Consider the following 27,892-nt stretch of genomic DNA (forward strand, 5'->3'; position numbering starts at 1 on the left):
GAAAAACATACACCTCAAAAATACCAAACCATGTGTACTTGTGTGCATTTGTAGATGAGTACATTTTTCTTGTGAAAGCAAGAAAATTAATAGGCATACCAGAACATTGACCGTTCTTAAACTTGTCACTTTATTTCTGTTGATTTATTCAAGACTATACTAATTTGTTTTTTCCATATAAACAGAACCCTTCTATTTGGATAGATTTTACAGTGTTTATTGTATATTTAGCTGAAATATGGTATTAAGTATCATAAAAGTAGAACTGTGTTCAGTGCTCTTGGTGAGCATTCAGTCAGAGAAAATGAGGCCTGCGAACAAAATGATACAGAGAGATAAAGTTACTATAATTAACTTATAAAAACAAATAAACTAGTAGACATTATTAGAGCAATAGTTGTGGCCTTATAGATCACAGATGCTTTAATGATGAAAAGTTTCATCTGGGGTTAACCCTAACAGATGAGAGAATGGTCAGTCTGGGTTGAAACAAAACAACCAAATGCTTAAAATGGATGTTCTAGGATGAACATGTAGAGTCTGATGTATAGCTTATAGTGGAAATGATATTGGTACTTTTATATATAAAAGATGAATAATTTCTAAGACACTGATCATTTTGTATTCATCACCAAAGTAATAAAGTAATATTTGTGAGTGGGCTATGCCCTTCCTCTGCAGTTCCGTTTGGAACCTTAGTGTGCATTGCTCTCACTATCAGACTGGAGACTGGGTTTTCACTATTACATATATGTAGAGATCTTGGCCAGTGAGAAATGGTACTCTTGGGCTAGAATGGGAATATTCAGTTTGTTCAGGTGAACATGTATGTACAGGTGAAACTGCACACAGCATAATGGGGTATTTTGTTTTCATTTCTTATATTTGAATAAATATACTGTGAGAAAGTGTATAGCTAATTTCATATTTCAGAATCTTTGTGCTTGCTTTCGCAACACATACACTAAAATTGGAATAAGAATCTTTAAAGCGAAGGAACCTTATTCTTTGAGAAATGGGTAGGAATTTTACTTTTTTTCTGACAAAGTTTTTTTTAAGTAATTGACTAAAGACTATGCACGTGACCACAAAGCAGGAGATTGAACTTTGCTAAGTTGGCTCTGTACCAAAGAGCAAAATTTTACTTCCTCTGGAAATGATTGCCTACATGTGGCTCCCCTTTCCTTAGGCTAAGTGAGAAATACAGTGAAGTAGCTGCCTGGACAGAAAGTAAGTTTCTGCTTTACAGAGAACACCGGTGAGTCATAGAGTCAGGGGAAGGTCACTGGGAGCACTTGGCTGTGCACAGGTTCTGGAGCATCTGTCTTAAATGCCTTTGAGACACAGTAAATGTTAAGGAAGACAAAGTTGAGAGTTTTTTTGGAATTCTCTGACTTCATTAGTCATGGCAATGGTGTGTGTGAGCGAGTGTTTGTGTAAAAGCGCACTGTTTAGATGGCGGTCTGCTACAACCACGGAGGTTTCTAATGCTGTTTATGTTCACGTTACTTTGTTTTGAACTAGGAGATTCAGGCTGGATTATTTTTATAATTACATTTCAGAAATTTGGACATCTTTGTTAAAACATAAGATTCCATCATAGTGAGATAAAACGATAATGTTAAACTAATGTGTATGTTCCTTTAGACATCAGGTGCATGTACCTCAGATTATAAATGCACTGATGAAGGTTAAAAGTATGACCCTGTGGGTAATCTTTTTAAGCAGATAAAGCTGTTTGGATGCTTTCCCAGAGCAATCGGATTGCCCTCCAGGCGGATCTCTTCCATGCGCTCCCGAATGTACCGAGTGTCATTAGCCTTGCAGAATGTATCATCGGTAATTGAAGATATGCTGTTAAACTGAAAAACAAAAGCAAAAATATTCAGAAGTCTGAAACCAACTTTTTGTACATTATACATTAGGGTCACATAAAGATATTTTGCCAATAATGTAATCTTTTAAAAAATATTTCTAAAAAGTATTAGTTCATGGTGATGACACCCTCTTTTGCAACCTGAACATGTTTGTAAGAGCATAGTATTGTTCACTTGGAATATAGATAGAAACATGCAAGCTTAGAGAGAGGATCCTATTCTAAAGTGTTAACTCATAATGGTACTCTGTGCTTAAATACTCGTTAAAGACATGGAAAAGAATAAGTTGAAATTCGTGTGTTGCTGAGAATCAACTTTTTCTCATTTTCACTTTTTCCTCACTTTTTCCCTCTTCATGCTCCTATAAAACGAGCTAAAAGATCTCCAAAAACATATGTTTACCTCTAATTGGAGAAAGTAGCACAAATCAAAACTTTGGATTCACTACTCTTTGGGGAAGAAAACATAAATCAGTGGTCTTCAAATCTGTGCTCAAGGTAACTGGAGATACACAGCACCTCGTGTCGGGTGCAGGCAGATTGCCCAGGTGGTTTAGCCTCCATTAATCTGGGCCTTTTCCCCTTCCCCAGGCTGGAGAGGGATCCTGGGTCCTGGAAGCCAGCACAGATTTGGACATAGAGATATGAACTCCTAGAAAATTCTCAGATGTCAAGTATCTTTAGTTGTTTTTATTTCCCTCTTTCATAATTTTGAATGATGATAATAAGGTAACTCTTAGTACCATTCTAGAAAACCACAATACAGGGGAGAGACAAACAGATGCATGCTCTGGACTGTACCTGCAGTAGAAACAGTGTGGTCAGACCGAATTGTGATCTTAGAGTCTCCCTAGACTCAGTGTTATCAGAACTGAATTTTAGAATACCCAACTGGCTTAAGAGAATTGGTTCATATTTAGAAAACAGCACAAGTTGTATGTCACAGGTAGTGTCAGAAAAAAAAAAAAAAAAAAAACACTGACCTCTCTTGAATTTAGGGTGACCATATGGCCTTGTGATTATGTTCTATAATTATTAACATCTACCTAAGATCTAAGGGTTCCAATTATGTATCTGGTAATAGTGACTGCCTGATGCCCATCCCTTCTTCACCTCAGTCACTTTCAGTTTGAGAAATAAGGAGCTAAAGAATGCCATAAAGAAAAACTTTACAAATCAAATGCTCAGTGTTAGAATACCTGCCTGCTGTGTGTGAGGCCCTGTACTCAGTCCCCAGCACTACTTAAAGCCACAGCAGACCAACTTGGAGGTGCCTAAAGATGGATTCTGCTTAAGAACAGACTTTGCAGGCTGGAGAGATAATTCAGCAGCTAAAAGCACTAACTGCTCTTCCACAGGACCAGGGTTCAATTCCAAGTACCCACATGGCAGCTCATAGCTGTCTATAACTCCAGTTCCAGGCACTCCGATATCCTCACCTAGACCTATATACAGGCAAAGCACCAGTGCACATGAAATAAGTAAATCATTGAAAAAAGAACAGACTTTATACTTCCCAGACTGGTCTACTTAGCATACTCCAGACTGGACTTACAGTTCTTATATAGGCACTGGGTGCTTTAGTGATGTAACCATATGACATAGGAATGAGTGAATTTCTTGGTTAATAGTTAAAAAAAAAGTAGTTAATTAAAGCTAGTTATTGTGCAAAAAACAGTTGTACCTGAAGGTGAATTACACGTAGACTTTCTGGTAAATTAGGAGGCACAGATTCCAGATCATTATGGTCCAAATAGAGAAAAGAGAGTTTATTCAGTTTCTATAAAGAAAAATTTGAATGTTACTTAGGATTGTGCATTCTTTCACATTACTCAAATAATGTGTACTTTAAAAACAGTACTGACATGTGCACACTTCAGTAGTATCAGTTTGGAGTAATAGTTTGTTATTGTTTTCAGCCTTACTAAGTAGCGTGTTTTGGTTTTTAAGACATGATGTCTAGCAGAGTTCTACTGCATGCTTCACGCTTCTCTTCATCCCATTCATCTCATCCCTGAACACTCAGTCTTTGAGGTTTGTCTAGGGAGCATCTGTGTGTAAGATTGGCTGAATTCTTCAAGTGTTTTGAGGCTTTCCTTTGCGGTTCTACCTATATTTCTATAAAAAATAGCTATTCCTAAGAGATTGTGCTTAGCAAGATGTTGCTTTCCTCAAGCAATTCGTCAAACATGCGATTTACATGACGTGTTTTCCCATGAGGGAGCTCTGTTGGAATTATTTTTTATAATCAATAAGTTACTACTGTATATGATTGTAGGCTGTTATTTCAGAATGTCTTTTGGCATTACTCTTAATTTTATATGCATTTTGTGCTGCCATGCAGATTTTATTATTGGTGTGTGTGAGGGTGTCCCCCATGTATCTTAAACTACCTTAAAACTCATGGTCGTCCTTCAGCTTCCCAGCTATCAGGATTACAGGCATGTTCTACTACTCCCCACTTGCTAATTCTTTGCTATTATTTCAAACTTCCTTTTTTCAATTTTTAAGAGATTGTGTATATTGTTCACATGTATAAGACACAGTGCGATGTTGTAAGTGAGGACAGCCCCACAGCAGTTGGTTCTCTGTTTCCATGTTTGACCTGGGGATCAAACTTGACAGGAAACGCCCTTTCCTGCTGAGCGATCTCCATACCCTTTATCCTTTCTTAAACATTCTACTTTCTACCATATGATACCAACTATCTTTCCAGGACTGCTTTTATGGAATTGTAGTAACCTGACTTTACTAATAGTTATTGTGACCCTATGGCATTCAGTAAAGTAGACATTTTTATCATTTTCACACCAACTTGCCCAATATCTCTTTTGTATAATCCAAAATATTTAAACTAACCAGCCTACCTTCTTCCTTCCTTCCTTCCTTCCTTCCTTCCTTCCTTCCTTCCTTCCTTCCTTCCTTCCTTCCTTCCAGGATGAGTACGGTCATCCTAACTTTCCCAGGCTTGCCTTCACTTGTGGGTCTTAAGCAGCCTCTTGCTTCACCTTTCCAAGTAGCTTGCACTACAAGGAATTGCACCGCGTCCTGCTCTAAACATTCTGTGACTGCTAGTTATTCAGAGACTCACCTACTTAAATTCATTTCTTTAGATTACAAAATTAAATTTAAAAAAGTGTGTGTGCGGTTGGGGATTTAGCTCAGTGGTAGAGCGCTTGCCTAGTAAGCGCAAGGCCCTGGGTTCGGTCCCCAGCTCTGAAAAAAAGAAAAAAAAAGTGTGTGTGCATGCACACATGTCCATGTGTTTTGAGACAAGATTTCTCTATCTGGCTGTCCTGGAGACTGACCTCAAAATCAGAGATCCACCTGCCTCTGCCTCCCAAAGGCATACACTACCACTGCCTGTCTTGGAAATATTTTCTGAACAGGCAGTTAATGGATGGATGAAATATTTTTATGATATATAAACTAGGATAAATTAGAATTTGGTAAGTTTTGGTTCTTCTAATCTTATGACATTGCCTGAACTAGTCTTAAACTTCAGGTCCTCCTGCCTTGAGGCTCATGGATAACTGGAATTGCAGGTGTGTAAGATCTTGTCCTTGTTATTGTTATTATTGTCTTTATTTTTGAAATAGTGTCCCACTGTATAGCCCCAGCTGACTGGAACTTGCTATGTAAACCACACAAGCCTCAAAGGTACAGAGATCCTCATTCCTCTGTCATGTCCACCATGCCCAGCATCTTGCCTTTTGAATAAGGTTTCTTCTTCCAGCAGTAGCTTGAGCATCTCATGCTTTTGCCTGAGGCAACCTTCTAGGACAGAGAGTGGTTGGTTATATCATAACTATGAAAGTTCTGGACTGATGTGATTAATTTTTAATTTCATAAAACATTTCTATTCTTTTGGAATTACTTGATTTATTCTTTGAGGAACACTGCTATGTTATCCACTAGAGTTAAATATAAAAGATATTGGCTATTCCTGGTCAGTAAGAACAATACAAATCTTTTAAAACACTGAGCTAGTAATGTTTACTTTCAAATATAAAAATGTTTCTTTACTATTAATAGAAAACACCCATTTCTCTGTCTTTATATAATATTTGTTATGGTATACATACTTTGCGTGTTTGATTTTGTTTCATGCTGGGGGTTGACCTCAGGGCTTCAAGCATGCTAAGCATACTTTCTACCACCAAGGTATATTGCCAGCCATACATACATATGTAGTGACCCAATGTTCCCTTGTAGAATGTATGTCATTTTGTTAAGTTCTGAAAATATCGTTCTGGATACACGCCAGCTCCAGTCGTCTCTACTTCTTATCTTGCTGCACACAGATATGCCTCAGTGGTAGTACAGGGCAGATCGGAGGGAAACCAAACTCCTGTGTAAAGACATTCTCACTGGGTCAGTGAGGTGCCGCCTGCAGCTATTAACTTGTCGCTGCCAAGCTTGAAGACTGGACTCCCAGCCCCAGCCCCATATGGTGGAAGACAGAGCAACTTCCACACGTTATCCTTGGCCCTCTACGTGTATACCTGACATGAGCCAACATACAAAATAAATACACACAATAAGTAAATGTAATAAAGACTTAAAATATAATCGCAGATACTGCGTTTAGTCATACTGTGGAATACTTACTTTGAATGTGTTTGCTTTAATTCCTTTACTCTTGATTTTGTTGTATTTGGCATTGAGTAAAGTAAGCTTTGGAGGAAGAACTGGAAGTCTTAGTAGTTGGTTTTCAGCAAGTGTAAGTTCTTCTAACAGAGAAAGTTTTGAAAAAGTACCATCTTCTATGTCTTCTATCAAATTTCCCGTAAAATCAAGTCTTCTTAAGTTAGCTTGAGGGAAATAAACATAACAATGTGCTAGGATCTCATTGTATAGACTGAAGAAAAGCATTTAACAGACCGCTCAAGGCCCTAACTCTCTGTTCAGGGCCCAGAATAGGATTTGTAGTTAGTAACTCAGTCAAGTTTGTCTAGCAGTGTTGACCGTCTGACCTACAGCCCGGTGCAGCTGTGCTCTCAGGTGCTGGAGGCTGAGCCGGAGGCGTCATGCTTGGTCGGCAAGCACTGGACCACTGAGCTACAGTCACAACCCCATAAGTAACGCTTTGTTGAATATTGAGTCTTTCTGTACAAAACAATGATACCTTTTTTTACTGTGGTCTTAGAATGTATGATTCAGAAGGAATCTTACAGTTAATAGTCTTTCTATCCAAACATATCAAAAGAAATTCTTATTGCACATTATAGAGAGTAATTTTGGTTAATTGGATTTAAGCATGTAACTATTATTTTAATTTTGCATTATAATTGTGGGTACAATGCATGTTGCATTATAATTGTGGGTACATTGTGTTCATTTGTCTGTGCCTTCTTAGTTAAAAACAAAGACCACATGGTGCAGACTGAGAATGAGAAATAGTCGCTCGCTCACTCACTCGTTGTGTGTGTGTCCTTCTTTGTTGGGGGCAGCTCAGGCTGGGATGGTTTGGATATACTTTCTTTTCATTCACTGTAGCTGTTTTCTAAAATGTTGTTTAACACTGAGTTAGTGAATACAGAAGTTGCTTCTAGGAGAGTCCCAGAGGCAGGTGCTCACGAGCTTCTGCTCACTTGTTTTTGCCAACCAATTAGTATGAACCTACCTTGCTTTATGTATATTTTTGTTTAAAGAGTTTAAATATACCCTGTGGGTTCATGAGCGCTGATATAACTCATGCTCGAGTGTACAAGTGTTCTCTGACACTTGTATTTTCTGCGTAGGCTCATCGCTGCTGCCCTGCATTTTGAAATCTAGATGGCACTTCAGCACTATACTTGTTGCCAGTGCAACTAACATTGCCAACATAAAGCAGAAAGCTGTGAAAAAGCATGATGCTAGATGGGCTGAATGAGAGGCAGCTACGTTTTATGACACTTGAAAGTAAAGCATTGCCTTGTTCTATCTTAGTTGGAAATATGTATTTTGAGTACCTCGGTTTCGTCATTGTTAGGCTTCATCCCATAAATGTAAAGTTAAAGAAGCCAATGCATGTGGCACAGTGGCACAGTGGCACAGTGGCAGAGAGCACTTGCTTAGTGTAGGGCCAGTCATGGACTCAACTGCTGCACTGCCAGAAAATAAGTAAAAGGTAGTAAAGCCAGCATGTTACTTGGTTGTGATTTTCTTTAGAAACACTTGACTTAGGAATCTGGAAAGCTGGCAAGGGATGAGTAATCCAGGACTGGCACTTGGTACTGCAGAGAGAGACAATAGTAGTATGCTGACCACAACACCTTAGTTCAGTTAAAGTTTGTTAGGACACCAAATGGCTGCTAATGCTCTGGCAAAGAAATAACTGAATTAACTGCAGTTGTTTCAGAACTGTCTCCATCGAATCATCTAAGGGTTGGTTCCATTTCATGGTAATGAGTACAGCTTGGTAGTTTAAAGTTGTTCTCACCATAGGAAGAACAACAATATCAACCAACCAAGCCCCGCCAGAGCTTCCAGAGACTAAACCACCAACCAAAGAGTACACATAGAGGAACCCATGACTCCAGCCACATAGTGGCAGAGGATGGCATTGCCCAGCACCAATGGGAGAATAAGCCCTTGGTCCTGTGAAGTTTCGTTTCCCCCAATGTAGGGTAATGCCAGAGCATTGAGGTTGGAGTGGGTGGGTGTGAATGGAAGAATCCTCATAGAAGCAGAGGGAAGGGAAGAGAAGAGGGGGTGTGGGAGAAAGGGGAGAGGGGATAACATTTGAAATGTAAACACATAAAATATCCAAGAAAAATAAAATAATAATAAAAGTTGTTCTTCAGCTATTTTTTATGTGTGCATGTGTTTATCTGTGTGTCGGGAGGTGCACATGTGAGTGCAGGTGACTAAGGAGTGCAGACAAGGTCCTGGAAGAGCAGCGGACACTCTTCTCTCCTGCTCTCTCTCCAGATATTTTGAATGTACCCAGGTTTAGTTAAAGGAGCCAGGAGGTTGTAATCCTAACACATGGGAATTGAAGGCAAGAGGGGAAGAGTTCAAGATCATCATCCGCTACTGTATACTGAGTTCACGGACAAAAGAAAACAAAACAAAGAATGAAAAAGTAATAAACATTAAGGAAAACAAAAAGTTTGCGTATTTATGGTTATAGTAAAATAGAACATTTAGAAGCATCCAGGTTGCACTGACACTGCCTCCCACCTGAGCAGTGTGTGTCGAGACAATACCTGTGTAGGACGGAGTAGCAAAGTCACCAGGAAAGAATGGCCACAGAAGTCTGTGGAAAGGAGATTCGTGTAAGAAAAAAGTGATTTTTATAGTGTATGTTGTGTACTTGAGTGGTCCAATAGTGCTGCCCTTACATGTAGCAAGTGAAAAATACATCGAAACTTGGGCTTTGATATTTAAAACTTACGCATGTCTGCAAAATCCTTGGCAGTCAGCTTTTTAATTTTGTTGAATCGTGCATAAAGATAAGCTGATTCTTTTGGCAGTGGTGGTACAGCATCAATGTCAACTTCTTCACAGTAGACAGAGCCACTTAAACAGACACACAACAGGCATGTGGGCATTTCTAAATTAGGAGACAAAATTGAAAGCGTAAACTAATTTGAAAATATTTGTCATCTGATAGTAAAATTATTATTATAATGAATACTGTGATTTGAAAAGAAAGGTTACAGAATCATTGGTGATGTCAGGAAAGATGATTATGGTAACCAATAACCTGTATTGTGCTGGATAATTCATCAAAATTTTACTTAGTCTATATTTTACTTAGTCTATGCTCCAGTATCATCACTTTACTTATTACCTATTTTCTCGTAGATATCAGGAGTACTCAAGAATCTTTTATTCTGTTGGTGCTTTTGGAAAAATTTATCTTTTCTTCATTGAATTGCCAACACTTTGTCAGCAAGCACATGTAATAGAAGAGTATTTCTGGACTCTAACGTTCATGCTTGTGGAGTCAGAGAGCTACTTAGGAGTCCGTTCTTTCCTTCTACTGTTGAGTTCCAGGGATTGAACATAGGCCATTGGCAAGTGCTGAGGCAGGCCAGAGCACTGGCCCTCCATTGATCTCTTAAAGAAAAGTGTATGCCAATACCATGAGCCCAATGCTTTTATCATGTGTAAAACTATCCAGCTTTCTTCAACTCTTTTTTGACTACTTTTTTATCCTTTTGATAGTTTTACACACACACACACACACACACACACACACACACACACACACACACACGTTTTGTTGAATACTTTTAAATTATGTCCATTATTATTTATGATCAAACTCATGGGCAACATCTCATGATGTCCTAAATCCATCTTGCATTTCCCTACCCGAGTCCTGAAATTTGCAATCTTTTCACTGTGTCTCAGTGGAGAATGGTGTTAGAAACTAAGGACTAAGTACAGAGAATGCTCAGTGTTCTTGGAGTCTCTTTGCTGCAGACTCTTTTCAGCAGATAAGGCAAAGAAATAGAAGTGTATGCATTTTCCATATGAAAATACTGTACATGTATTCATACAACACACAAAACACATATAAACTCATATATGTGTAAATGTGTGCATGTATATATTCATGTATGTGTAAATGCATAGCATATTAGCATAGACACCAGAGGTGAAAACTCATAGTAGATTTTCATCTGTCTGTCTGTCTCTCTCCGTGTGTGTGTGTGTGTGTGTGTGTGTGTGTGTGTGTGTGTGTGTGTATTGATATCTCTGCTCTAATCTAGCTCCAAGGTGTTCTTTTTAGCTTTCTGCCTTTCTCTGTTTATAATGATCTTCTGTAACATTGAAAACATGACTCTTGTTAACTAATGCTTACTCAGTCTAGAATACAAACTAAGCACTTTTAATATTATCCCACAGCGTTGAAGGAATCAGAGAAAGAACTAGAAGAGCTTGAAGGGGCTCGAGACCCCATATGTACAACAATGCCAAGCAACCAGAGCTTCCAGGGACTAAGCCAATACCTAAAGACTATAAATGGACTGACCCTGGACTCTGACCTCATAGATAGCAATGAATATCCTAGTAAGAGCACCAGTGGAAGGGGAAGCCCTGGGTCCTGCTAAGACTGAGCCCCCAGTGAACGAGACTGTTGGGGGGAGGGCGGCAATGGGGGGAGGGTTGGGAGGGGAACACCCATAGGGAAGGGGAGGGGGGAGGGGGATGTTTGCCCGGAAACCGGGAAAGGGAATAACACTCGAAATGTATATAAGAAATACTCAAGTTAATAAAAAAAAATGTGAAAAAAAAAAGGGAGAGATCACCAGTGAGCTCGTGAAAAAAAAAAAAATTATCCCACAGCACTATGAAAATAAACCTACCAACGAGAATTTAGTATATTCATGGGCATGTAATGCTATTTTGGCTAATGACAAGTTTAATGTGTGACAATAGTTTCAGATTTAATGTAACTGAAAATTTTGTATTATCCAAGTGACATTATCGTTGTCAGAAAGTCCCATGCAATGCATTGCTCATGTGTGTTTGTGTGTGTACATATATTCTTGTCTTGTATGTGTGTTGATGCTAGGCATGCAGACTTGTTGCATTGCCAGTTTCTAAAAGTAGAGCAAAACTATAGCATACTATTTGGTAATGATAATAAGCGATTGAGTTACTAGCATACATACTGTATTTTGACTTTGCTTTGGAGTGTGACTTATTTTAATTTCTGTAGAAGAACATTCTGTTATTCTACCAGCAGCTTTGTCATCTTGCATCTACAGCATCTCTTATATTTAATTTAGTCTTATTTTTTCTTCATGCCCCTGGGAGCACTGCAATAGACTTAACATCCACACCCATTTGTGCACACTCAGACACACACACACACACACACACACACACACACACACACACACACTATATGGCCTAGGATGTATAGTATGTATAAGTAGTTTATGGTGTTTATATTATTTTAAAAATCGTCTACTATATAGTATAAGGACAATGTAGCCTGTCTCTTTTACAGTAGTTATAAAGCATTTTGTGTGTGCTGTGTTTGCACGCACACATGGACACAGAATGGGAGTCGGATGGTGACTTGGGTGGGCTATCTTCTTCCACCTGTGGGGTCTCGGAACCACAGTGAGGATATCAGGCTTGATACAGGTGCCCTCTGCTGTGTCTCACTAGCCCAGTTGTTGTCTAAAAAATAATACGTGGCTGCTTCTGATTTGTTTTGCTTTAGCTTCAAAATATAGAGTCAAATACTGTGTTTAAGATTTGGTTGGATTCTTTTTTTCCTCCATCACTATGTTATGTTAATTCTAAATTTTTTTACACTCCAGTTGTTATCCCCCTCCCAGTCCTCCCTCCCACAGTTCCTCATCTCTTTCCCCTTCCCCAATCCCCAAAAGGATATCCCCATCACCCCCACTGCCAGGCCTCCCTACTCCCTGTTTTAATATTTATATTTCTATTTTTTATATAAATTTGTCTTTACTGACTTTAAATATGTGTTTGTTTGCTGTGATGGTTTGTATGTGCTTGGTCCAGGGAGTGGCCATATTAGGAGGTGTGGCCTTGTTGGGGTAGGTGTGTCACTGTGGGCTTGGGCTATTAGACCCTCACCCTAGCTCCCTGGAAGTCAGTCTTCCACTAGCAGCTTTCAGATAAAAATGTAGAACTCTCAGCTCCTCCTGCACCAGGCCTACCTGGATGCTGCCACGCCCCCACCTTGATGATGATGGACTGAACCTCTGAACCTGTAAGCCAGCCCTAATTAAATGTTCTCTTTTTAAGAGTTGCCTTGGTCATGGTGTCTGTTCACAACAGTATAACTGTAAGACATTTGCTTATATGAAACAGCATTGTTCTAAAAAAAAAAAAAAATGAAGCCTACACAAAGACTGCAAACTCACCACAGATCTTCAGCCTCTCAGTCTTCCCTTCCTTCTCTCACTTGTCTCTTTGGTATAACTGGCCTGTGTGGTTTATGTTTTTTGTTTTTTAAATCTCCAGATTTAACCCAGAGTCCTACAGATGCTAGGCAAGTATTCTACCACTTAGCCAACTCCTCAGCCCCTGTCAGTTTTTAGAGTACACCTCTTCTGCATTTCTTTTCACACATCAGCTCTTACTCCATGTAATCTCTGTGGTGGGCAGCATGCGAGAGACCCGCTGTTATGGTTTACTTCTCTTACACACTTACTTGTATGTTGGCAATCACTCTGTGTCCACACTGGTCACCCTCACTCTTTGATTTGCCCTTTTATTTTGCTTTGTGTTGTTGTTGTTTGTTGTTTGTGGTTTGTGGTTTGGTGCTTGGCTTTTGTTGTTTTGTTTTTCTTGTTGTTGTTTTAGATAACAGAGTCTGTTAAAATGCTGTATGAATGAGAATGAACTTGGATTTCTGATCATCTTGCTTCCATCTCTCATGTTCTGAGATTGCAAATATGTACTATTAACAGTGTTGCAGGGACGGGGCATTAACCCCAAGGTTTCCTGCATGCTAAGCAAGCACTTTACCAACTAAGCTACATCCCCTGGTCTTGTCTCTGTCTTGCTGTAGCTGTTTGCCCAGTGTTTGGGCTAGTGGGTGACTTTACTTTTTGATTTTGGATAAATTTCAGGGTAAAATAATAAAATGTGGTGACTCTGTCAAAAGTAAGTTTGAGGGTAAGGGTACAGCTCAGTAGTAGTTCTTCTAGCAGACAATTGGCCTCCATTTGGATTATAAGCACTGCCAAGAAAACAAGTGCATCCCTATAACAAGGACACGTGCTCCACTATGCTCATAGCAGCCTTATTTATGATAGCCAGAACCTGGAAAGAATCCAGATGTCCCTCAACAGAGGAATGGATACAAAAAATGTGGTGCATCTACACAATGGAGTACTACTCAGCTATCAAAAACAAGGACTTCATGAAATTCATAAGCAAATGGATTGAACTAGAAAATATCATCCTGAGTAAGGTGAGGTAACCCAATCACAAAAAAACAAAACAAACAAAAAAAAAAAAAAAAACACACACACACATGGTATGCACTCACTGATAAGTGGATATTAGCCCAAAAGCTCGGATTACCCAAGATACAATCCACAGACCACATGAAGTTCAAAAAGAAGGATGACGAAAGTATGGATGCTTCAGTCCTTCTTAGAAGGGAGAACAAAAGTATTCATAGGACGAAATACAGAGACAAAGTTTGGAGCAGAGACTGAAGGAAAGGCCATCCAGAAACTGTCCCACCTGGGAATCTAGCCCATATCCATAGAGCCACCAAACCCAGACAATATTGCTGATGCCAAGAAGTGCATGCTGACAGGAGCCCGATATAGCTGTCTCCTGAGAGGCTCTGCTAGAGCCTGACAAATACAGAGGCAGATACTTGAAGCCAACCATTGAACTGAGAACGGGTTCCCCATTGGAAGAGTTAAGAGAAAGGATTAAAGGAGCCAAAGGGGCTAGCAACCACATAAGAACAATAATACCAACCAACCAGAGCTATGACTTCAGCTGCATAAGTAGCAGAGGATGACCTTGCTGGGCACCAATGGGAGGAGAAGCCCTTGGTCCTGCCAAGGCTAGACACCCTCCCCACCCCCAGTGTAAGGGAATGTCTGGGTAGGGAGGCAGAAAAGGGTAGATGACTGGTGGAACACCCTCCTGAAGAAGGGGAAGCGGGGGATGGGATAGGAGGTTTATGGAAAACTGGGAAAGGAGATAACATTTGAAATGTAAATAAAAAAATCCAATAAAAAAGTGCATCTATTTTGATTTTGTTAAATGCTGCCAAATACCTGTCTAGAAGTGTTGTACTAATTATATTTCTGTTTACAATATATTTGTTACTAGCTGGGCATGGTAGTACATGCCTTTAATCTCAGCATTTGGGTGGCAGAATCAGGCAGATGGCTAAGTTTGAGGCTAACCTGGTCTGTAGAATGAGTTCCATGACAGCCAGGACTACACAGAGAAACCCTATCCTGAACCCCGCCATCATCAAAACAAACAAACCAAAAAATAGAATATTTGTTACTATACAACTTTGACTATGGAATATTTTGGCATACTCTCTGTTTTAAATGTACATTGGTGTTTTGACTGCATGTATGCCTGTGTAGTGTGTCAGATCCCCTGAAACAGGAGTTACAGACAGCTCTGGGCTGCCATAAGGGTGCTGGGAATTAAACCCCAGTCCCCTGGAAAAGCAGTCAGTACTCCTAACTTCTGAGTCATCTTTCCAGCCATTGTCTTCATTTTTATCAATCAGATTAAGTACTGGTGAAATGTCAATGTAATTTTTCTCTTTTGTTTTTTTAATGAAAATTGAGATTGAACATCTTTTCATATATTTAGTGTCACTTTAAAATCTTTTTTTTTTTTTTGGTTCTTTTTTTTTTGGAGCTGGGGACCGAACCCAGGGCCTTGTGCTTCCTAGGTAAGCGCTCTACCACTGAGCTAAATCTCCAGCCCCTAAAATCATTTTTAATGGTCTTTATCACTTTTGACCATTTTCCAAGTGTATTCTTAATTTTTAATTAAAAATATCTTTGTGTATTTGTTTTGTGTACGTGTGCATGAACATTTGTGCTTGCTATGTCACATGTGTGGAACTTGGAGTACAAGTTGCAAGTTAATTCTGTCCAACATGTAGAACCTGGGGATTCATCTCAGATAGTCAGAACCTGGCCCTTTGCCATGTTACTGGATCTCAAATGTGGTTTTGTTCAGTTTCTTTTCTTCGATTTATGAGTTCTTTATAAATTAGAGATAGTACATCTTTATAATATATTACAAATATTCTCCCCATTTTGGTTGCCTTTTGCTTTATGCAAAAGTGCTTTTTTATAATTTTATAGAGTAACTTTAAAAATATTTTTATTAAAACATCTGGATTTCAAGTCACCCCACTACCAGACTGTCTACTTATGCTTTCAAGGTAATATCTCACACATGCAGCTCCGTAATCTTTCTTAAGTTTATTTTTCTTTTGTTTAATGAAATATGAATCTAATTTATCTCTCTCCAAATATCTATGTAGCTCTCCTAGACTTAGCTATTTAAAATATGTCTCCCTTGGTGATTGAGTGCTTGAGTACTTTTCCATGCTTTCATTATATATTCAATGTCTTTCTGTTTCTGTACGTGTCTGATCTTCTTAATCTGTGTCAGTGGTATTTGTGCATTATTCCCAGCTTGTTAAACATGGTATGTTCTATTGGCACTTGTTCAGTGTTTCCACATGGATTTTTATACTTTTCTGTATGTGTATCTGTGTATTTTAGAACCAACTTTCCAAGCATTATCAAAACTTGGCAATTGTAGTGGGATTGTCTATACTTTCTGAATTTAGAGAATAATATCTTTATGGTATTGAATCATCCTATCTAAGAAAAGGATGCTTTTCTTATTATTCAAGTCTGTTTTAGGATGTATTTTCTGGTTTTGGTTAATTTTAATGTTATTGTAGCAGGATAGGAATGGGTCAGTATTCTCATGCTCTTGTGTGAGACCAGATTTTGTAACATAACAAGTGAAATCAAACAAGGAACTATCAAGGATAGCTTGTGCTTTGTTATTTTACCAAGATTTCCCTATGGATTTCATGGAAGCAGACTTTGCAGTTAGTCGTGTAGAGGTTTTTTCTCTTTTTTTGCTTTTCTTTTTTGTTTGCTGCTTTTGTAAACTACTAGTCATTGAATTTAAAGCCTCATGCAAACACTGTCAGTACATCCCAGATTCTGTGAGTTTCATAAAGATAGTAATTAATTGTATTATATTTACCTCACCCCAAGGCTATTGATTGTATTTGAAGAATAATCTTTAGGTATTTCTTAATTTGTTTGTTTTTAAGGCAAGGTCTTGTTATGTATGCTTTGCTAGCCTGAGACTTGGCTTTGTCTAAGACTGACTTAGAACTCTTTGAGATCTGTCTGCCTTTGCCTCCCAAGTGCTGGGATTGGTAAAGCTGTAGGATTATTGGCCTGACTTTTGAATTGATTTTATGTGGACAGAAACACAGGTTTTCTAAAGGTTAGGTTTAGAAAAAGTGTTAGATGTTCTTGAACATTCTGGTCCACAGTTTTCCCTCACAGTGTGCAGTGTTAGTGATGAGCACATCCCATACGTCTACAGACTTTACCATTGGAGATGAAATTTCAGTCTATAATTGACTGTCTTGAAGCAAATTTTGATTACTACAAAGAACGAAATTTCTTGTAAGTATTCTAAAATGATACTTTTCACAATTACTAGATGCTGGATTGTTCATACTTACCATCATTTTCTTTCTTGGTGGGCACTGATGGTATGACTTCATCTTTTTGTAACTGAAGACTTTTCTCATCAGGAATTATCATAGTTTCTTTTTCCTATTGTAAAGGTAGAAGTTTGTTATCACAAGTCTGACTGACAACCAGAGGGATCATAAGCACTTTTCTTATCACAGTTAAAGGTATTTAGTTAAGATTTTGTCTTATGTATATGCATTTTGTTTGTATGTATGGATATATGTAAGTTTGTATGTGACACACATGTTGGAAAAGGACAACTTGTGAAAGTCAGTTCTCTCCACCATGTAGGCTTAGGGGGTCTATGGTGGAAGAGACTTTATCTTGCAGTTCTACTCAGCAGTGCAGTATCTTAGCACTCTGTTAAGATTCTATACACAGTGCCATTTCTTTATTCATTCAACCACACTGTAAATACTCTAGGTAGAATATGCATTCCTGGGGTTGGGGATTTAGCTCAGTAAGGCCCTGGGTTCGGTCCCCAGCTCCGAAAAAAAGAAAAGAAAAAAAAAAGAATATGCATTCCTTAGTAAAAGAATCACCTTTTACATTTTTCTGTTGTGGTTAGCTGAACTCAGCACTTGGTATTATTCCCGTGACCCTTCTCTGAATGGGAGTGAGTCTTCTCTGAATGGGAGTGATTCCCGTGACCCTTCTCTGAATGGGAGTGAGTCTTCCACCGTGAACCAGTCTGTGTGCTCTTTCACGTAAGCTACTTTCCTTCTTTCACTTTCCACCCTTCGGAGCCACAGCACAGTTTCTTTCATGGCCTGGACGCTTTCCTGCCGTGAGCTTAGGATGGAGGAGCCCTTGGATTCTAGCCTCTTCACCGGACCAGGCCAGTGGTGTAGGCTCTTAGCACCATGGAATCGGAATTATCACTTGCCCTCTGTCCTCCTGTCAGACCACGTGTTTTCTGCTAGTAGACTGTAATTTATTACATGAGGACCTACTCACTCTGCTTTTTTTTTTTTTTCTATTATGGCTCCACGTTATCTCAGGGCACTCGACCTTGTGTTTGCCCCCATTTCTGTGTATAAACATATAACTCTTCCCACTGAGTTCTCCACACAAGTACGGGTCCACACATTGATATGGACGAAAAACTGCTTACAGCTCCGTGTAGTTAACCAGAAAGCTTTAAGAGTCAAGGAATTTTGAAAGTATCCCTTGGATTTGGTTGACAGACTCAGAGCATTCTAGTTAGATAATAGGTGATGCGCCTGTTTGTTTCATTGTTTTGTTTTTTAACTTGAAGCTGTTGCTGGAGATATCTGTCCATTTTGTCTTAACTGTGTCTTAACTCATTCCCTTGGAAAAAAGGAACTGTAGCGTTAACATTGGCTCATTGTGAGTTAAGAGGGGATAAAAATTTGGACTGGTTAATTTGAAAATCTTCACCATCTGATTTGTAGTTAAAAAAGAACTTTTAAAGTAGTGAATATTACCATGTATCTGACTCTAATTTTCCAGTATGTATGTGCACAACACACAGTGGGCAGCACATAGGTTTATGCTCTGTTAACATTCTTGTCTAACCAGTGTTCAGTTCTGTATGACCAGAAACACACACACACACACACACACACACACACACACACAGCTTTGCTGTGAAGGTTAAATGTGAGTGATGAGGTGTATTAAAGCCATAACTCAGTGACATGTTATTCAAGATCCTTGGTACAAATTGGTAGAGTCAAGATATGATTAAAAATAAATCCTTGTAGTAAGGAGTTTTTTAACTGTTGGTACTCTATGTGATTGGCATGCATAGTCAGTAAGTATTCTTACATTCCTTTCCTAGAACTGTATTTTTCTGAATTCTATAAACATAAGTTGACAATACATCTTTTTTAAATTTAGTTTTAAGGCAGTATAACTTGCAACTATAGGACATCATGTAGCATTATTTAATATAAATTTTAACTATCAGAGATTACCTTAATGTCTGTCTCTTACATTAGATTCTCTCTAGATACTTTTGTTTATCATAGTTACTAATTATTAATTCAGTAATCATACACACTTGAAAAATATAATTACTTTAACTTTTAAAGTGCCTCTCCTTCTGAACTTATCAAATATTGAAGTAAGGGGAAAAGCATGCATTTAAATGGGTGTCATTTTAGAATGTAAATTTAGAGTAGAAATAAAATACCTTAATATTTTTCCCATCCAGGTATTTATCTTCATAATCCTGGATAAATTTGGTTTCTTCAGAATTATCTGTTCCATACTTAGAGTTAACGTGTGAGTCCAGCTGAGTTTGTGGTGTTTGCTGTGTCAGAGGCACGAACAATAGCAGGAGAAGCGTAGGATGCACAGTCTTCATTGCAGCAAACACAAGGTGACTAGAAGTTAGGAAATTACTGACCTGATGACTGTGGAACAAACCTCTTTTTTCCCTGGAAGAAAGAATGTAGGCCATGGAAGCAGTATTTAAAAGCTTGGAGGATATTTTGGCAGGGTGGATGCAGTAGGGGCTAGAGAACAAGTATTTAACCCTCAGTGGTCCTTAATTAGAGACAATGTTTTATGTGCCAGTGAAGATTCTGAAAAATTCAGAAAGTAGTTTTATTTCTTACCCATCAACAATTTTAAAACTGCTGGCAAGTTTATTAAATGCCCAAAGTCTTGAGTAGAGGTATTGTGTGCAGTCAAAATCTTCCCAGGGCACCTGCAGTATAAATGGTTAACACAAAGATCCATGAGCCTGTGTCATGTGAGTTAAAAATATCATATTTCAGCATTGCTGCTTGCTTTAAAGGAACTCTTGATTCATATTGATGTAAAAAAAAAAAAGCAGTTCTGAGAAAAGGTTTAAAACTTAAAACCTTAGGTTTAACGTCTTCAAAAGTAGACATTAACACTTTTAAGTGGTATAGAATATAGGAAAAAACATTTAATTTATCTAGTTTTATAAATAACAGATTGTCACTAGTTGTAGTTAATGATGTTGCCTTTTTAAGCTTAAAATATAACAACTTCACCAATACCACTTCAGACTGGGGTAATTTAATAAAACTTTAAGCGAGGAACTTTGGAGAATGTACTGGAAAGATTCTTTGAGGCACACCAGTGAATTTCAGCTGCTGAGTATACATTTCAGACTTTTTAAAAACTACAAACAGACTCACTTAGAGGTGCTGGTGCTGCGTTTATAGATGCCAGTTTGTCAAAAATCCAGTGGTTGAGATTTCAAAATAAAATGGGATTTTAACTGTTTCTGCTTCCAGTTCTAATCTATATCTGTCTTAAAGTTATAATATGATGTATGAAAGTGTTGTTAGAAAGTAATTCTCAAAGGAAAATGAAACTTATACTTCAGATGACTTTACATTTATTAATATTTTTAGAATCATACTTTAGCATACAGTATTTAAATTAACATGTGAAAACAAGCCTACCGTAGTATCTGGTTGAAGTCCCTGAGTTTTCCTGTGCATTAGTCCCAAGTGGGAGAGTGAATGAGCAAAGCTGTGGAATTGCTTCAAACTGCTGAATAAAGTTTCAGGGCCCAGCAGCTTAACTCCCATGTGGAATTCAACAGCAGATTCCATGTGGTGGAAGTCCTGGCCAACATTCCTTCTCGGGGTGAACTGCAGGGTGTTACATGGGAGAATGTACTGAAGACACTTGAAGTTGCAGCACCAGGGCAGCTACAGCATGCTGCCGTCTGCCCTGTTACCCTGTGCACGAATCTTTTAGTGAATGCTAGTTTATAAATCTTTTTAAAATCTGGCCTTTATTTTTGTGCCTTTCTGGTATAGAAGACATTTACTTTTGAATGAAATAGAACACCAAACTGAGCATAGTCTTTGTTCTTAATTTAATGAGAACTAAGAATTTTGTCCCCATACTATAATTAATACATTAAAAATTTATATATAAAGTAAGTTTTAAAACAGATTATTTTATAGATTTGTCCTTTAGGGTGGTGGGTGTTGTTTTCTGGGGGTTGGGGAGCATTCAAGATAAGGTTTCTCTATATAGCCTTGGCTGTCTTGGAATTCACTTTAAGAAGAGGCTGGCCTTGGACTCAGATCTACCTGCCTCTGCCTCCTGAGTGCTAGATTAAAGGTGTGTGCCACCACCTCCTGGCTGTCCTTTGGTTTTAAAACCCTTTATTTTAGTTCATAAGAGTGTGAAAATAGTTTGATTCCATAATTTTGTAATAGCAAAAATTTTTACTGAATGAAATTTTATATTTACTCTTAGAAAACTCAAGTAGGGAGAGGGTGTAGTGGTGAACACCTTTAATCCTTTAATCCCAGCACCTAGGAGGCATAGACAGGTGGATCTCTGCTGGTTCAGCCTACACCGTGAATTCCAGGTCATCCAGGGCTACATAATGAGACTGTCTTAAAAAAAAAAAACAAAAAACAAAAAACAAGCAAACAAGCAAAAACAAAACTGAAGTGGAAGCATAGACGCCATGTAAGCGTCTCTAAAGACTCAGACACTTCTAATCTTAATACCTGAGAGTGAGACCGAGCATGCAGGGCTCGGGGCTAGCCTGCATTCCACAGCAAGCCTTTGTGTTCTCCCCAACCCCCACACACACCCCAAAAATTACTTTTATTTTTTATTATTCTTTGGCACTTTCAGTAGTCACAATTCTTTTTCCTCAAGCAAAATGTGGATAAATATTTAAAATAGAGCATGGAGGCTGGCGAGAGAGCTCAGCAGTGTAGAGCATTTATTCTTGCAGAGGAACTGTGTTCAATTCTCTGGAAAGAATAAGAAGTCACTAAAGAAAGTTCAACCAATGGCTGTGGCTGACCTAGGACAGAGTTGCAAATAAAAACCAGGCATAGAGATGCTGGAACGGAGACTATAGAGTATGCTGTGGCTGAACTGACTCTTCAGCTCCCTAATTCTGCATAGCCTAAACCCCCATCCTAAGTCCTTTAAGTCCTTTCTGACCTGGTTAATCTACCCCTAAAATTATTGTGTATGATCAATCTCATCCAAAAACAAAGGCAGAACAAAGATACCATAATCACTTCTGGGAAGATAATGCCAAGTTCAACCACTCTTTAGGGAAAGCCAAATCCCTATACACAGTTCCCTATAGAATTGTTTAAAGTCGAGGTTGTTTTCATTTCAGAAAGAAATGTTACATTCTGGTAGAAAATTTCTTAGCTTTAAGAAATGTGAAAGCTGCTGCATGCTTTAGAGCAGACGTTCTATCCTGTAAGAATTTCCTCTATGACATTTGTTTAGGTGACCTTGCTGCAATACCCTTGATGCCTTAGAGGGGCTTTATTTTTTCAAGGGTGCCTTATGAGTCTGTTGTCTTCCTCCTAGTTGTCTCTCAGCCGTAGGCAACTAGAAATCTGCTGAGTAGAATTGAATTTCCAGGCTAGCGTGTGGCTCAGTTCATAGAGTGTTTGCCTAGTATTCAGGAAGCCCTGAGTCCCATTGACATCCATGTATAAGACGGGTTTGGTGGCACCGTTATGTAACCTTAGCGCTTGTGAGATGGACACAGAAGGGTTACTCACTACTTAGTGAGTTCTAAGCTAGCCAGACTCTTGCTCTTCAGAACAGATGCCAGGCTTGCCATTAATCCCAGAATGCAGGAGATTAACACGGGCAGATCTCTTTGAGCCAGCTTGATCTACAAAGTGAATCCTAGGCCAGACAAAACCTTACCTCAAAAGAGAGAGAGAGAGAGAGAGAGAAAGAAAGAAAAAAAGAAATTGAGTTGAAGAACCAAGAGGTTTCTGGAAAGAGAGAAGGGAGCAGGAAGAGAGACGGAGAGAGAGAGATGGGGAGAGACAGACAGAGACAGACAAACAGAAAATATACTAACAGAAACCGTGTGGTGACTTAAATATGCTTGGCCCAGGGAGTGGCACTATTAGGAGATGTGACCTTGTTGGAGTAGGTTTGGCCTTGTTGGGAGAAGTATATTACTATAGGGTAATTTTTGCCTTCAGAACAATATGTAGAATTCTCAGCTCCTCCAGTGTCATGCCCACCTGGACACTGTCATGCTTCCCTCTATGATGATAATGGACTGAACCTCTGAAGCTGTAAGCCAGCCCCAGTTAAATGTCCTTTATAAGAGTTGTGTTGTGGGGTTGGGGATTTAGCTCAGTGGTAGAGCGCTTGCCTAGGAAGCACAAGGCCCTGGGTTCGGTCCCCAGCTCCGAAAAAAAAGAACCAAAAAAAAAAAAAAAAAAAGAGTTGTGTTGGTCATGGTGTCTCTTCATAGCAATGGATACCCTAACTAAGACAAACCATAACTACTCAGTGGGTTGCTATTTTCTCCATCTTCAATATCGTCATCTGACTTCATAGGAAACTGTGGTTTAAGAGTCAGAATACTTCTCCGAGGTCTAAGCTTTGATTACCTCAGTAGCCACTCCCTTCCTGCCCAACCCCCTCAAGTTTATGCTATGGATATTTTGCCTGCACGTGTATCTGTATACCACCTATAGGCTTGATACCAAAGAGTTCAGAAGAGAGGGTCAGATCCCTTGGAACTGGAGTTAAAGTCTGAGCCTCCATGTGGTATTGGGAATTGAACATGGGTCTTCTGGAAGAGTAACAAGTGCTTTTAACCACCGACCCATCTCTCCAGTTCCAAGGAGGCTCAGTTTCTATATCTATTGAACTATATTCTAATTACTGTAGAGTTCTTTGGCCTGTATATTGTTGACACTTTGTTTGGACCTGATAGTTCTTTGTTGTGGACTATTTATTGTATGTGCACTGAGTGTGTTTGTAAGTACCTTGTCTCCCTACTCATTAGATGCAAGTAGAAGTAGCCCCCAGCTGAAAAACCAAATAAGTCTTCTGACACTGCTGAATGTCAGTCATGGTAGAGCCTCTTAAATCCCAGCATTCGGGCCTCAGGGCCAGGCAGGTTTGTTGTTGTCATTTTGTTTGTTTAATTCCAGGCTACCCAAGATACATGAGAGCCTGTCTCCAGAATTACAAAATAAAGGCTGGAGAGCTGCCTCAGCAGCAACCATAGGGTAGCTCACAACCGTCTGTAATGGGATCCAGTGCCATATTCATATATTCATATACATTAATTAATAAATGTTTTAAAACTATTTAAAGTTCTAAAGAAACTTAGAAAAATGAATTAAAAAACAAAAGTCTAAAGCAAGGAAAACCTAGAAGGTACCTACCACCTAGCTATGCACTATAGCTGTCAGATGGCGTAGCAGGTAAAAGTACTTACTGCTCTTCCAAAGGACCCAACACCCACCTGTAACTCCCAACTCCAGAGTTTCAGTTTCCTCTTCTGACTACCTCAGGCACTATCTTGCAGGCACTTGGATGTTTACTCACAAATATAAATAAAAATAAATTATATTTTAAAACTGCCTGTGAGAATTATGGAGTTACTAGATACTTAAGACTTTTTAAATCCAACATTCTAAGACCTGCTAGCAGGCTTGCTGTCTTAAATCCTGTGTTTGCGTGAACATAGATCTCTTGTTCATATGAAGCAGATGAGACTGTAAGTACTTTACCCAGCAAGGAAGGGGGAATCAGGTCACAGTGCCATGGGAGGACGAGTTCATGCTTTTTAAAAAAATATTTTATCTATGATTTTTTCTTTTAGTGTCTAATGTATTCATAGTCTGAATACTTACAGTGATGGAAGATTGTGTGTGTGTGTGTGTGTGTGTGTGTGTGTGTGTGTGTGTGTGTGTGTGTGTGTGTGATGCCATGCTACTTCTAACAGTGCTTAGTTATACCAAATACAGTTAGTTTAACTAAGATTCTTGTAGGCTATTGGAGCACCACGCAGGAGACTTGGGACTTTGAGCTGTTAAGGTCTAATCTTGTTTCCAGCTGTTCTTTTACTTTATTTCCACGGTTTAGAAGGAAAAACATGTGTTTCGAATCAGGAAACCAGGATTTTAGTTCCAGCCATCCTTGGGGACGTAGGAATTCTTTATAAGACAAAAAGTCTATAGAAGAGATGAGGATTTTTTGTTTTCTTTCTTCCTTTTCTGCTTTCTTCCCTCCTGGAGCTGGTTCTATGTGTCATATGATACACATGCATCTGCATTTTAGCTTAGTAGTCATTCAGTTGAGGAATAAGTTAAAAATCTGTGCTTCAAACAATACATTTTCAAACAATAGCATTTGAGCATATTTCTGAAGAATCTTTTATTTTTGTTTCTTTTCTAGAAGCTAAATGTGTTTATTTTTGTTGACTAATCTTGGAATTTTGTTGTGATATACATGTTTTCTTAGTCCTTATAAGCAGTTTAGCCTTTTAAGATATATATATATTTTTTTCTTTGTGTTTACTGAGAGATCCTTGGATTTGTTTGAATTCACTGTGTCAGTGATAAATATTTGTAGACCTACATTGTCTTGGTTTTCAGCAGGAGGGACTTAGTGACACAGTTTACTTGAGTGTCCTTGGAGGGAGGAACCTGAGCAAGTTAAATCTGGTCTTCATACTAGGTGGGAGATGCATGCTTGCCTTGTAGGGCAGAGGAGAAGCCTTGTGAGGGGAATGGAAGGAAGCCTGCTGACTCACCCTGGTGAGCCATCTGGAAGTGTGCTGAACTGTCTAATAATGAAATTGCTTTGGTTTGTCACAGAATATTGGACTTAAGAACCTTAATGAAACCCTTAGTGTCTTATGTCTAATACTAACCTTTTACTTGAGAACAGTGATGGAAGGGTCTCAGACGCTGGCTCCATTCTCTGTGGCCACTGGTTCGAGAAACCCACTGCTAGCCCTGCAGTATGTAGTACCCACCTTTTGGCATGCTGAGGAGGTTACTAACTGAATGCCTGCAGTCCCTGTGCCTCTAGAGCCTTCCAGCAGCCTTACACAATTGTCTTCCTTCAGAATGAGGCCAGGTAAGGTTTAGAGGTTTAGAGTGGCTGAATAATCAATCATTCAGTTACCTGTCTTACAAGTAAAAATGTAAGGTTTCATACCCACGTGTCTAATACCAATTTTTTTCTTTTTTTTCAGTTGCCAGATGTATACTTTGGGTTTTTGTTAAGGATTATTTTTTAAAATTAAAAGTGTATTTTGTAATTTAGAAGGAATTTAACAATTTTTAGACTTCAAAATTGAGAATTTTCACTTTTTAGTATAAGGGTTTAATTAAACTACTACTCGTTTACATGAATCTATAATCTACTTTGGCCAGTCAGTTTCTGCCATATCTCAATACCACTTCTTCCTGAAGTAGCTGCTTCACCAAGCCCAGGCCAGAAATTAGTTATGGTATCCATGGTTACCTGGTTTATTGTTCCTGCCTCTTCAGCATTTTGTTTATTTCTTGTGTTAGGGTAAGTTGTGTGGTTTTTTTTTTTTTTTTTTTTGGTTCTTTTTTTTTTTTTTGGAGCTGGGGACCGAACCCAGGGCCTTGCGCTTCCTAGGTAAGCGCTCTACCACTGAGCCAAATCCCCAGCCCCGAAATTCATCTTTTTAAAGTGTACAAATTCAGTCATTTTAATATATTCATGTTTTTTATAATAACCATCATAATAATTTTAGAAAACTTGTAAAGAAAACCCTGTTATCAGTTCTTTTTTGAGACAGGGTCCAGCCCTTGGGAGTCTCAAACTTGCTGTATATGGGAGAATCTCTTTGAACTTCTAAATCTCCCACATCTGCCCTCCACTCCCAAACACTGGGGTGACACAGTTTTGTGCCAATGCACCCAGCTATTGATGTCCTCTTTTGAGGAATGCTGCCATGGATGCTCTTGGCAGACTTTGGAGTGAACCTGTCTTAAGTCCATGGGCGTGCACCTGGAAGCAGATGTGCTGATTCATACCCAGCTGGCGCTTTCCAAATTGCTGTGTCATTTTCTGTCCACTGTGTGAGGGACCAATCTTTGTTTTCTCACCAGTATTTGTTATTTGCTGGTTTCTTGGTTGCCATCATTGTAATTTTGGTTTACATTTCTTTAATGGCTCTTTTTAAATTTTAAAATGATAGAAGTTAGAAAAATAGTCTGATCTTGCTTATTTTTTAACACTCACAGTATCACATTTTTATTCTTAATGAATAATTGCATTTATAATTCCATTTTGAAGTATTTTAGAAGAATCAACGGGATCTTACGGCTTGTACCACAGGGATACACTCACTAACTAACCTGCTGTGAAATGTTTAAATGAGGGATGGAGTGCTGTTTGTGTTCATTGTGCGTTGTCAGCTGTGCACGTGTGGGCAGGGGAGGAGTTCTTTTGGTGACGCTAACAACCTGCTCAAGCAGGAAAACCAGTAGAGGCCTCTCAACACTCAGAAGTATGAACAAAGGTTCCAAATTACAGTGTGTGCATCTGCTAATTGTACCTTGTCTGAAACTTTACTGTGTGTTTTTGGATTCCTTGTACTGGCATACACAGATTTACATTTGTTCCTTTTTTTAATCACGAGTCCTGTGAAGCATAAGTAAAAGAATTCACACAACAGTTTGAATATTCACCTTAAAGCTTACTTAAAATACTTTTAAAATGAACTGAAGAACATAAGTGATACAGATGGGAGGAGGCTACAGCTCAGTCTTTTTACCTGTGGTCATTAGTAAAGCTACACAGAGAGACCCTGTCTCAAAAGAAGAAAAGAAGAGGAAAGGAAAGGAAAGAAGGAGAGGAGGAGGAGGAGGAAGAGGAAGAGGAGGAGGAAGAGAAGAAGAAGAAGAAGAAGAAGAAGAAGAAGAAGAAGAAGAAGAAGAAGAAGAAGAAGAAGAAGAAGAAGAAGAAGAAGAAGAAGAAGAAAGGGGGCGGGCAGAGAGGCGGGAGAGAGAAAAATACAAGTGTGAAAGCCATTAAATGATCT

General features: G+C 38.8%; 2 protein-coding genes across 4 annotated transcripts in view; one reads left to right on the forward strand and one right to left on the reverse strand.

Moving 5' to 3' along the window:
* Positions 1 to 27,892, forward strand: part of Cenpp (centromere protein P) — a 175,221-nt gene that overhangs the window by 17,873 nt on the left and 129,456 nt on the right. The window lies entirely within an intron of this gene.
* Ogn (osteoglycin) lies at positions 107 to 20,774 on the reverse strand. Of its 3 annotated transcripts, XM_063276149.1 has the most exons (9): positions 20,508 to 20,773; positions 19,686 to 19,777; positions 19,259 to 19,505; positions 17,088 to 17,181; positions 9,258 to 9,416; positions 6,488 to 6,690; positions 3,561 to 3,656; positions 1,665 to 1,862; positions 107 to 311 (listed from the first exon to the last, which is right to left on the reverse strand). In XM_063276149.1, exons 1-8 carry the CDS (start codon positions 20,658 to 20,660, stop codon positions 1,692 to 1,694), a joined length of 1,215 nt encoding a protein of 404 aa, XP_063132219.1. In that variant the 5' UTR covers positions 20,661 to 20,773; the 3' UTR covers positions 107 to 311; positions 1,665 to 1,691.

This window comes from Rattus norvegicus, chromosome 17, assembly GCF_036323735.1.
Source record: "Rattus norvegicus strain BN/NHsdMcwi chromosome 17, GRCr8, whole genome shotgun sequence".
NCBI classification, from domain to species: Eukaryota; Metazoa; Chordata; class Mammalia; order Rodentia; family Muridae; genus Rattus; species Rattus norvegicus.

Bases quoted from the DNA above. Each gene is read 5' to 3' on its own strand.
- Ogn (XM_008771490.4), bottom strand. From the start codon at position 20,660: ATGGAATCTGCTGTTGAATTCCACATGGGAGTTAAGCTGCTGGGCCCT. The intron at 17,182-19,258 runs GTATTTTATTTC...CCTTTACAATAG, and splicing joins TGGATGGGAAAAATATTAAG to GAAAAAGAAACTATGATAAT. The intron at 3,657-6,487 runs GTAAGTATTCCA...TTTTCTTTATAG, and splicing joins TTAAAGCAAACACATTCAAA to AAACTGAATAAACTCTCTTT.